The 12,919-nt window shown below is 34.9% G+C and overlaps 1 protein-coding gene across 1 annotated transcript in view; it reads right to left on the bottom strand.

Moving 5' to 3' along the window:
* Nucleotides 1–12,919, bottom strand: part of LOC107601445 (LIM domain-binding protein 2-like) — a 65,488-nt gene that overhangs the window by 44,911 nt on the left and 7,658 nt on the right. Inside the window, exon 2 of the mRNA XM_016293628.1 lies at nt 5,867–5,969. Within this exon, the coding sequence (XP_016149114.1) occupies nt 5,867–5,969 (103 nt within the window). The remainder of the gene's footprint in view (nt 1–5,866; nt 5,970–12,919) is intronic.

Here is a 12,919-nt window from a genome sequence, read left to right as displayed (position 1 = left end):
AAGATATTTAAATAAAAAGTAGGGCTGCACGATAAATCGCATGCGATATTTAACGCGCATCTTATCAGTGAAGCCGGTTCTGTAATCAGCGGTAAATCTCCATCACCTGTGGGCTTCATATTCATATTCACGTTCATATTCGCGCGATTTTTTGCGCAGCTCGTCAGTGAACAACGGTCCACCAATCAAATAACAACTGTACACTTATTTTGTAGCAGGCACAGAAGTCATGCATCAACAACAGCACCATAAAGCCTTTAATTCTTACTCTGGGAGCAACATTTATTTAAATTTTCTTTATTACTATTATTGTGTCGCGTTAAGGTAACTATTAGCTACAAACCATCCTCAAAACAACCACAGCGGCCTAAAAAGCAGCCCACTACTGCTGTACAGGTGCACCATGGTATATTCATATACGACATAAATGTGACCCTGGCCCACAAAACCAGACTTAAGTCTCTGGGGTATATTTTTAGCAATAGCCAAAAAAAAAACATTTTATGGGTCAAAATTATCGATTTTTCGTTTATCCCAAAAATCATTAGGATATTAAGTAAAAATCATGTTTCATGAAGATATTTTGTAAATTTCCTACCGTAAATATATCAAAACTTAATTTTTGATTAGTAATATACATTGCTAAGAACTTCATTTGGACAACTTTAAAGGCGATTTTCTCAGTATTTAGATTTTTTTGCACCCTCAGATTCCAGATTTTAGTTATATAAAATATAAAATATAATAGTTATATAGATATATCTGTTATATATATGTAATAGATATATATATAGATATGTAATAGATATAACAGACAATAGTTATATCTCGGCCAAATATTGTCATATCCTAACAAACCATACATCAATGGGAAGATTATTTATTCAGCTTTCAGATGATGTATAAATCTCAATTTCAAAAAATGTACCCTTATGACTGGTTTTGTTGTCCAGGGTCACAAATATTACAACCCAGCATTCTAAAAAATGCTGGGTTGTTTCAACCCAACTTTGGGTCAAATATGGACTTACCCAACTTTTGGGTAAAAAATTTAATGTAAAACTTTAACCCAACGGTTGGGTTAGTCCATATTTGACCCAAAGTTGGGTTGAAACAACCCAGCATTTTTTAGAGTGTACCATAGAATCTACACTGTATAAGTGTCCAATAATATCATAGTGCCATGCACTAGTTCTTTTCGAGCACTGCTAGTGTTTTGATACTGTTTGCTGTCAAGTGCTTATACCTGTTCACAATCTTCACATTCAGTTATTTATTATAATAAAGATCGTCTTCTTCACTTGCATACGACTGAAAGTATTTGAAGGTTTGTTTCAATCGACTGTATCCACTTAATCTAGCGCTCTTTTGCGATCAGTGTCATGTCACCATTCACAGAGTGAGAAATTGGTCCAAATGGTTCAGTCCGTATGTGAGCTGTTTGAATTATCCTGACTCATTCGCAAAACAGGTTGACCAATTCATTAAAAGGAACGGACTCAAACGAGTCAATCGGGTATTGCTCGTTCTGAACTGCGTTTCCCCAAAGCATTGATTTATTTAGCTTTCATGCAGTAGCAGTGCTTTTTTAGAAATCTGCCAGAATGCAGACATGCATGATCACTGGAAGATTACTAAGTTTCTCAGGTAGGTAAACAGTAATCTCTGTGAAATTTTACTAAAGCCTGTAAATTGTTTGGTTCAACTCGAACCTGATTAATGAGCCTAACATCCTCAGGTTTTTGGCTTGCACAAACACTAATGCCATTCTAATAAAACAACTGCGACCAAAAACAAAACAGATTCCAACTGTCTTCATCCAAATCTGCTAATAAATTCGTCTTTGGTTTGTTTGTTATTGTCTGATGAAGTGTTGCGGTTCAGTGGTGGAAGTTTTTTATTGGGTGTCACAGTTGCAGGGGCATTGCATCACGCTTTGAAACTCTCCTCGCCTCAACCCAAAACAAGAACAGTGTTTCAGTTCAGATATTAATTATTCCCCAGCTAATAATGTCCACGAGGAGAGATGTGAAGAAAATACTGAACTACAGCACTTCACAGTATTTAAGGAATCAGTTACAGAAATAGGTTATAGTGTAGTCCTGTGTTCAGGTTTGGGTGCTGCAGATCAATGAGCTAAAATATTTATTCGAAAGGTTCCTGTCTTCAGGTGGTTAGGGTGGTACATGCCAAACTACACTGTAAGTCCTATTCCGAAGTGAACATCTGTAGCCTATATACTATAGGCAGCTGCCTTCAAAGGCAAAATCCTACCTGAAATGGAAATGCATAAGTGACTGATTTGGAACAGTCTACATCGGCAGCAGCTCTGCGCTCTCCACACGCTTGTGTGAAGCACATGGGGGACTTGACCCACTATTGACTTCAATGGAGTTTGATGGTAATTAATGTTACTAAGCTAACCTAATATACATAAAAATAGCATTTTGTGTAAAATATTGTATTAACTTTTTATAGATGTATTATTTATAAAATATTTTATTTTTTATTATTTCTATTAAAATATAATTAGTATTAAACAAATAGATATGCAGAGAAACATACAATGGAGAAACTAATCTTTTATCACTTCAGGAGATAAAAAATAGAAGACTAGAAGGATAAGACAGAACTGAGCTTCAGTCCTGGAGAGTGAGATTGAGAGAAAGAGAAAAGAGACTGAGAAAGTGAGGCCATTTGAACTAATGGATTTCAATAATCCATCCATTATCTATCCATCCACAATGGTACTGCGGTGAAATAACGGCCACATCTTATATTATATATGTTGGTGAATATAAGTGCAAAGTCTTTGTCTCTTAAACGTCAATGCTTCTTGTTTTTATGCTTGTAAGGGATATTTTAGATACTTTTGGAGATGGTCGGAGATTTCTCAGTACTGAAGTTTTTATTATTAACTATGAAGAGAGTTTTTAAGTTTAATCATGTTAAGCCTTTAACTTCATTTATTCAGATATACCCATTAAAGTTTTAACAACCATTAGGAGTCTTTCTTTATTTAAAGCAGTTGTTAACATGCAATGTGACCAGGCATCTAGGGAACTATGAACGTAAAATAAATAATGAGTAAATAAACATTTTTGGGTGGGTAATGAAGGCCTTGAAGTTGGCAGAAATGCCACTGTTTTTAAATAAATCATTTAAGATGTTTTTTTTTTAAGTTGAACCTCCTCTAAAGTTGGTTGAGCATCAGCCTTTTATTTTTGCCTGAAAAATAAATAAATAAATAAAACTGAAAAGTTAAAAGAAAATACATAAGTAAACTATGCTCCATGTATGCATTTCTGTATAGAAAATGTCATGTTTAATTTAGTGCAGAATAATGTACTAATAATAATTGAGTGCCAATATCTTCTAGCTTAATTATGCTGAAAAAAAAGATATTCTCAAAATTCTTCATATTTAATGTAACTTAGAAATATGAAATATAACATAGAAATGATTTCATTAGACCTAAGTCAGTTATTGTACATTTATCATTTATTTAAGGTTTATTTGCAGTGATGACTGGCTGCTGACTGTACATTATCCGGTGTATTACTAGGCTACTTACCAAATAAATAAATAAATGTACATATTGATTTAAGATTAAATTATTTTATTAGTTTACTTGTAGATTACCTAAAAGCTTCAGCTAAGGTTATCTGGGACAACAAATACATTCTACAGGTTACTGGACGTAATACAAATCATCTGACCACAGAATCAAGTATTCCAGAGAGTGCATTTAAAATGCAACACTGGATGTGTGTGATATGACCTTATTTTGAATAAAGAATTCATAAACAGGTAAATACTAGTAAATACAGGTAAATACTTAGACTATCTTTGATCTGATGTCTTGAAATGTAAAGCAGAGGAACGAGTTACTCAACGGAAACTGAACAGTGATTACTGTAAACATGTCATACAAAGACAAGCAAGAATAAAACAAGCATACTAATGCGAGGCTGTACCGATGCAGAAAACCCTTAACGATGCTTAGTAGAGAGAGGATTGAGACATTTATAAAAGGCCTGAGCAAATGTAGAATGCAGTGCTTGTGCTTGTGTGTGAGTGACATTAATGGAGTGAGGGTGTATGTTTGTGGCTGAAACTAAGAGGAGTCATTTCTGAAGACTAAAGATGAGCTGTCACAAGAGATGGACTGAACACCCTCCTAATTGATATGGGGGATTGGTTCCCTATGTGCCTCCAGAGCCGATGCAAGCTTTGGTGTTTCCACTTTTAAATGGTGTTTGTGAGAATTACAAAAAATTACATGCTGCAATGTAGAATTAACATATATATATATATATATAAAAAAACCTTAGAAACTTGTCATTTGCTGGGGAAAAGACATTATAAATGACAAATTAAACATTTTAGGGTTTGAATTTTACATCTTTGACAAGTATTCCAGAGAGTGCATTTAAAATGCAACACTGGATGTGTGCGATATGACCTTATTTTGAATAAAGAATTCATAAACAGGTAAATACTAGTAAATACAGGTAAATACTTAAGACTATCTTTGATCTGATGTCTTGAAATGTAAAGCAGAGGAACGAGTTACTCAACGGAAACTGAACAGTGATTACTGTAAACATGTCATACAAAGACAAGCAAGAATAAAACAAGCATACTAATGCGAGGCTGTACGATGCAGAAAACCTTAACGATGCTTAGTAGAGAGAGGATTGAGACATTTATAAAAGGCCTGAGCAAATGTAGAATGCAGTGCTTGTGCTTGTGTGTGAGTGACATTAATGGAGTGAGGGTGTATGTTTGTGGCTGAAACTAAGAGGAGTCATTTCTGAAGACTAAAGATGAGCTGTCACAAGAGATGGACTGAACACCCTCCTAATTGATATGGGGGATTGGTTCCCTATGTGCCTCCGGAGCCGATGCAAGCTTTGGTGTTTCCACTTTTAAATGGTGTTTGTGAGAATTACAAAAAATTACATGCTGCAATGTAGAATTAACATATATATATATAAAAAAACCTTAGAAACTTGTCATTTGCTGGGGAAAAGACATTTTAAATGACAAATTAAACATTTTAGGGTTTGAATTTTACATCTTTGTTCAATTAAAACTATTCAAACTTCACAAAATGAAGAAAAATAAACTGCCATGTCTTGAAAAGAGGCTAAAACTGAGGCTATTGTAATGCTGCCCACAGTCGAATGGCATATTCAGTTTGCATAATAAAAGTATATATTTCTGAATCTATCAGCACTACAAAAACCCACGGGAAGGGAGGGAGCTTCAGTGAATGTTTGACTCACATGTTCTTTGCAACAGGCAGAGTGTTCTGCATGACTAACCAAAAGCAGAGAACTCAATAAGAACAGACAACACAGCTTAAATCATTAGAGGGAAAGATAGGAAAGGTGTGCAGAAAAGAAAAAAAAATGGACAGGCTAGCACAGTTATTGCAAATGCAGCCAAAACTACATTAGGGAGCTCACTGTAAACAATTACTCTCTTATAAGGTGTTTAGACAAATTCTGGCAGAGCTACAGATAAAATAATTCACAAATATGAAACTTGCAAGTCAGTTGACCAATTACAACACTTTCTTAGTCTAGTTCTCCATAGTGAGATGCAAGGCCATTAACCACAGTGCTGTTTTTATGTGACGTTTAGGGAACTTGTTTCCTGGAAGACCAATAAAAGTCAATAAGATCTGGAAGGCGGATCAATTTAGTTGAATCAAAGTTCTTTACAGATTTGTATGGATCATTGCCTTCTACTGTACATTTTCAGACTCCATAGACACAATATCACAGTCATCTTCCATCAAGCTCTGTTTTTATTTGGCACCAGTACAAGCAAATTTGCATAAAGGCTTAAATCTTACTGTATCTTTTTGGTCCATCCTCCAGGCAGAAGGCAATGGTCAATGTAGCGTCCTCCTCAAAGAACTCTGTAGCAAACGCATCCCACCACATACTATCACTCTCCTGGGGAAGAAGGAGAGTCACGGTTAATTAATACGAGTTAATTATATTGTGTGATATGCTTTGTCATTCTTACAAGTCTATTTAATAGGAGTGAAAATTAGAAAAAAATATTTTGTGTATAGCTCCACTCATTTTTGTGACACTTCCGTACAATGCACTTCCATTCAAATGTTTAGGAAATGTTTGAATTGAATACTTTTATTCAGTAAGGATGCATTAAATTGATTCAAATGAACAGTAAAGACATTTATAATGTTACAAAACATTACCATTTCAAATAAATGATGTTCTTTGAACATAAGAATCCTGAAGAAAATCAGTTTCTACAAAAATATTAAGCAGAACAACCGTTTTCAACATTGCTAATAATAAGAAATGTTTCCTGAGCAGCAAAATCACATACACACACACACACACACACACACACAATATTTCTATATGTATTTTTTTCTTTTAATAAATATAATTTGTCTTTTCTTGGGGTTGTTTTCAAAAGCTCAAGGTTAACATTAATGTAATCATCCACTGACATGTACCTCTGTGTGCTTTTTGAATTACCATTTATAATTAAGGAACACAAAATCCTAACCCTAACCCTAACCCCAACCCTGAGAGCATCAGTTTAGAACCTACCTTCCCTGATGTCATGCTCTTTTCTCCTAAAAGCTCATTATGAGACAATTCTGCTATCTAGCATTCAAATGACATGAGCTCAGTGCTTATAAATGCAAGTTTTCCTTAATGAAAGATTAAAGGTTATGCAGAGAGCACCGGTGCACTGTTATTAAAAGTCGACAATAACAACAAAATTCATTATAAATAATCTACATCCAGGGCACCTAGATCCTCCAAATCCACTACTAATGGGAAGATTCGCTAATTGACTTGAAATAAATTAAGGCCACTCTATCAGATGGCATGCTAGCTGAGAACATACTCAGCGTATGTAAAATTAGACTCTGCGGCATTCCTGTGATTGACAGAGCTCTGATTCTAACAGACGTCGTTTAGGTCAGTGTTGCCATCTAGCCGATGTTGCCTGGTGACAGATCACAAGCCCTCTCAGATGTTTACAATTAGGGCTGTCGACTTCAGGCAGCATCACATTGCATAGTTGGCCGACCCTGGAGACCCTTTAGTCCTGCATCCCGTATACGAGAAGTGCTGTTTTCAAGTGTGGAGGAAGCAGTCTCGTCTGCTCCGTGTTTTTGGGAGTAAGTCAGTGCCCTATCATGACCTGCTGTCTTAGTCACTGTAAGTGAGTGATCAGTTTTGACAACAGTGATCGTTTTTCCATTCAATAAGGCAGGAGGCTGATGTTGTCCAACACAGCTGGTTATTAGCACAGCACTATCACCCAAGACACACATTTCTGGCTAACACTCTTTCCCTTGCTTTCTGCTTGTGTGTTGTGAATGAGTGAATGTGTGTTTGTGACTGTGATTATACCTTAGTCACACTCAGCAGAATGCATGATTTCATCCGATAATCCAGCTTTCTTAATTTTTACCTTTTCCCCCATCTTGGCCTCTTGTGGGTTGGCAAAGTATTGAGGATAAAACAACTGTCGTAATCACACAGATTTCATGATTCAATTACATTCCAATTCACAAGCTCTTGATTCGATTCAATATTAATTTATATATATATATATATATATATATATATATTAAGTCATATCTGGATATATTTTATGTCAAGTTTATATATATTAAGAAAAACTGCTGCAGACTACTATACATTACTATGCTACATTACTATAATATAATATACTGCATATATTAATCAAAATGCATCTCTCTAGAGTTATTTTTTTTCTATGGACACTGAATGGCTTTCCTGTAAAAATGTATTGTTACATGATATATTGTTTACAAGCTGTTTTATTTATGTATTTTCATGGCTGAAACACTGATTGGGTGATTACATGAGAGATGATACATTTTGGCAAGTTGTACTGTATCTTTCAACATACATTCTGATGTTCATTTATGTTTATTTTGTGCTATAACTAGTAGAAAAGAGGAAGAGATGATTGGTTGAAATGCGCTCCGTGCTGCTGTTTGAACTGAGGCAGCTACAGCAATCTCTCACGCCACATTAAAGAGTGCCAAATGATATTTATTGTTTAAATTTCATGATAAAATTGACCGAATTTGAAAGCTAAGACTATGTTTCATATAAAAAAAGAAAACACAAAGCTTATCACAATTATTGGATAGGGGCCACGCTACACATAATGTTTAGTGAAGTTTTGTTCACGCTTCTGAACTGAAAACAGCACAGAAAATCGATCTTGGGATTTAAGTATTCATATTGGTTTATCAAAATAAGGACTAATTAAAATCGAGTAATTATTGTCAACCCAGCCCTACTAATGACTGACTCTTTTCAGGTCTGTAAAACAGATGTTGTTGTCCTGTCTCTGACTCATATCGCATCACAATGTACAGCGTCAATGTAGTGGTGATTTAAATCCCACAACTCTCTGAGCTCCTTTACAGTTCAATATCTCTTTGCAGCTCATTGATGGCCACTCTTGAGCTGAGCTTATCAAACAGTGTTTGTATCAGCAGGTGTTGACTGCTCTCTTTGAGTATTCATTGATCTTCTCCACTCTGACATCTTCCTGAAAATGGGTCAATGGCCCGCAGGGGGATCCATCTTAACTGTACAGTCACCACCAATGACCTCCTCAGCACCAATGACCTTTGACCTCAGGTTAGGTCCTGATTAATAACTGTGATGGAGATCTAAAGTTAAAGAACATTCATAGTGTTTATTATGGTCTAGTCTAAAAAGACAGGTCTAAAAATACACAATATATACTACTGTTCAAAGTTTAGGGTCAGCAAGATTACTGTCAATAAGAAATTTCACAATATTACTTTTTTACTACATTACTGTTTAACGAAAAAAATAAAATAAAATAAAAATAAAAGATCTTATTAAAAAAAACTTTTAAAAGTCAATTTCCAAAAATGTAAATGTCATTAATAACAATAATAATAAATTTTACTTGTTTATTGTATTGGTCATAATATTATTTAAAAAGCATAACATAAAATTGATGTCAATATATAGTTTTACAATGATTACTTATCTTTTTAGCCCTATTTTAGCCTTGTCTTGTAAATCACAATCAACATAGACATTCCGTGAAATCGCTTTAGGTCGTAATGAATATAATGACCCACATGTTCAAAAATGGTGAAAGGGCCCTCCATTATGTTCCGAAAACAAGATATCGAGCATACAGGTTGAGATAACACAGACAAAATATTGAGTTAGCATGTAATGTAATTACTTTACACTGTCATTGTTTTAATTACTTTGATATAAGCTAATTACGGAAGAGCATTAATGGCCGCTAACAGCATTATCAGTATCTGCAGCAGAACTCAGTTATAGGATTTAATTTATCTGGAAGGCAATCTGCACTGTCACAATCAATAGGAAATCTGATCACCCATTTGCACTAATCAACCCTATTTAATGCCTCAGCAGCCCTTGCAAACAGTATCAGTAAACCTGCATACAGGTACGTGTCAAAGTTGGAAAGGACTGCATTTTTTAACAGTTAAATAGTATAATTTCTTATACTGTACCATAGTTCCCTAGCGATGTGATTTGCATTTATAGTGATATATCTGTGCACCCCTGTTGCTCTATTCTTGTATTTTTAATTTTTTTGACTGACTGATGGAATAAACCAAAGCTGCTGCATTTCAGAGACATAGATCATGTTTGATAAAGATGACATATAACATTGCAGCCATGGGAGAGTCGGCTATAGATCAGTAATCTGTAGCTGACATGGAAAATGAGAGGTTCCTGCCTTCAGTGCTGATTGTACCTGTCTAGCATGCTATAGCTGATAGTGAGCTTTGATGTACAGCGCACCGACCGAACAGTCCTTCAGGACCTCAGGTGAACTAACATGGGCGTCTGCGCGGGTTGCCTGAAGATAAAGCCGTATTGATTGGAACATCTAAAGGGATTCATCAATGTGCCAATGGTGGCTCTCCACCCAGTCAGTGCTCCGCAGGGGCCAAGCAGCTCAGATTTATGGTAGATCCAAGAGCTTAGAGAGACAACAACGTCCCATATCCTCGGTAAATAAGAATAGTGGCTGTTTTTTACAACATACTGTACACAAACCAACTAACTGATATTTATACTTTTCTCTCTCTCTCTCACACGCGTACACACACACACACACACTAATATGGAGGGTTTTTTTTCAACAGTTCCAGTAGTTTTTATTTTTGTTTTGAATTTTGATTTTTAAAATGTCCTCTATTGCAGAATTTATTTCATTTGTAAAAATAAAAATAAAATGCAATGCAAGTCGGTTTGGATAAAAATGTTGCTAAATTTGTTAAAATGTACAAGATTTATGCCATTGAATCTTTGCGAGTTTTGTTTGAGGTTGCACCGTTAGGCTTTTGCCTAAGTTTGTGCATGTTGATATATTATTGTGGGGTCTGTGTCTATGTGGACACAGTCCAATAAAAAAATCAATATAAGGTAAATAACATAACTGAATCAACAACAGTTTGTCCTATTTAACCTTAAATAAATCAATTATCCATAATTAACCAAAAATACATAAACTACAGTAATTTTCCTGTAATCCTGTCTAGTTTTTGTTAGCATTGTAGAGCACATTTATACATTTTTTTTGTTTTAGTTTTATTATAATATTTAGATTTATTATAATATTTGTATTTAATTTCATAATATTGTTAATAAAATAAAATTTTATTATGATATCTTTCCTCATGATAGTTTTTGTTTAAAACGGCATCATTTACATGCAAAGGTTGGAGCCCAACAAACACCAACTTCTAGCGGTTACTGGGTTGCTCTGGATCAGTGTTTATCCTGTTGGTGTTTGTTTGTCATGTTTCCTAACCATTTAAATCCAACAGTCAGTTTTAGAATGATTGGAATACTGATTTTAGGCAGTGTGATCCAGCCTTTTTTTTGGTTTATGCTGCGCAGGCTGACACTGCAGTCAGCTTGGACCTAATGGCATGGATGCAGAATCATGCAAAAGCATGCTATTGTATAATTGTTCTTTTTACAGTTAGCCATGGTTAATTTATTACAAGTTAAATTGTCCAAAAACAGCAGGGTAACGAAGATAAAGTGAATAGTATCAAAGTCCATTTCAAGGAAAGCCAATTCACTCAGCTGCCATATTTGCAATGCATCTGGGCAGCAAGCATTCTGGGCATACAAGTGTCCTAAACTACTTTAAAAAATGCTTGCATAAATCCCAAATATTTCAAATTAGCCACAAAATCTGACTTCAAATTCTAAAGCTTCTAATGGCAGCTGCAGGGATGCGATGAATTAACCAATTGGTGATTGGCTCTTATATTTAGAAGGTGTGACTTATTCCATCATATTGTGCTTTGCACTTTCACCTATTCATAGTAATATGATTGAATCATCTTGGTATACAGTATATACAGTCTTTGATCCACTCTCAGAAAAAAGGTACAAAAGCTGTCACTGAGGCAGAACCTTTGTATCTAAAGGGAGCATATCAGTACATTTGACATCAGTCCCTTTTGAAAGGGTCCTACCCCAGTGACAGCTTCTGTACCTTTTCAGCTGGTCATGTGATCTTACCTAATGGTGACCCACACCATGTAAAAACAGCTTTTATTAGACTACTGATTTGAGTCTTCATGTCATGCGAGTATACATGATTTTAAACATTTTTAGAAACTGCTTAAATGTACCAACTGTTTTTGGAAAAACATCCAAAAAATGTAGCTTTTACATGAAAAGAAAATCCACTGAAGTTCTTGAACAAGAGAAGCTGCTAGTTTTGAGTTGGAAATTTCCATAAGCAAATCAGTATCTTTAACTAATGCTAACTACTTTCTTGTTAAGTGAATTGCAAATATTCAGTATTAGACTCCTTAACAGCCTTCCGTTAACTGGTGGAATATTTCACATAATGCAAACCACTGCCACTACCATCAAACACACCTTGAAGGGTGTAAAATTAGGGATGCACTGAGATGAAAATTCTTGGACGAAGCCAAACAAAATGAAACACTGGGCAGAAGGCCGAATACCGAACACGTTTTTTTCACATTTTTCCCCCATGTAGGCCTATTTTGCCATTGTTTTTTTCACCATTGCATTAAGTAAATTGCCAAAATGTGCTTTTTACTGTTTTGTCCTGCTTTTCAAATAAAAAATCAATTACAAAACAACAATTTAAAAATATTTACTTAACACTGAAGATTTTTTTTTCATTCTAACAGACATTATACCAACAAAACACAATTTAACTTAAATAAGTTCATAATTTTAATAAGTTGCTGAGCAGAAAATACTTATTTTAAAACATTAGAATATATTACAGATGCCAATTTGAACACTATGTGTGAATGTTATAGGCCTAATAAATGTATTAATAGAGCTGTTGTAGGGTAATTATTATTATCATTATTATTGTCTTACTTTTTTATTGTATTTTACAGAACGACAGTAAAATTACAATACTATCATTTATGAATGTCGATGGAGTTGTTGCTTTTTCTCTGCTTTTATTTTGGCAGAAACCCGCAGGAAGATCTCAGTGCTTCTTTTTGTTGACAACAGCATGCAGATTTATAAATGATTCTCATTACGAATTTGGGAAGATGTTTGTCGCACGTATCACATTGTCACATGCTTTTAAAAAAAATTACAAAAATGTTACTGAGCAACTGACGAGTAACAAGTTCAGCACCGATTTTCCTCGCGCTTTGGACTTTGAACCCTGGAGCCGAGAGCTCAGAATACATGCAATTCGTGCGTGCATTAGAAAATATAACATTCTACAGTTGATTTACTAATCGTTTAAAGGTAATTTCGCGATTTCAGTCATCATACAGTAACCTAACCACCAGAATCAGCCACCTCTTCTTCTCATCGGAGAC

Source organism: Sinocyclocheilus grahami, unplaced genomic scaffold (assembly GCF_001515645.1).
Source record: "Sinocyclocheilus grahami isolate Dianchi unplaced genomic scaffold, SAMN03320097.WGS_v1.1 scaffold306.1, whole genome shotgun sequence".
In the NCBI taxonomy this organism is placed as follows: Eukaryota; Metazoa; Chordata; class Actinopteri; order Cypriniformes; family Cyprinidae; genus Sinocyclocheilus; species Sinocyclocheilus grahami.
Note: the sequence above shows the minus strand (reverse complement) of the source record. Positions and strands in the feature narration are given on the sequence as shown.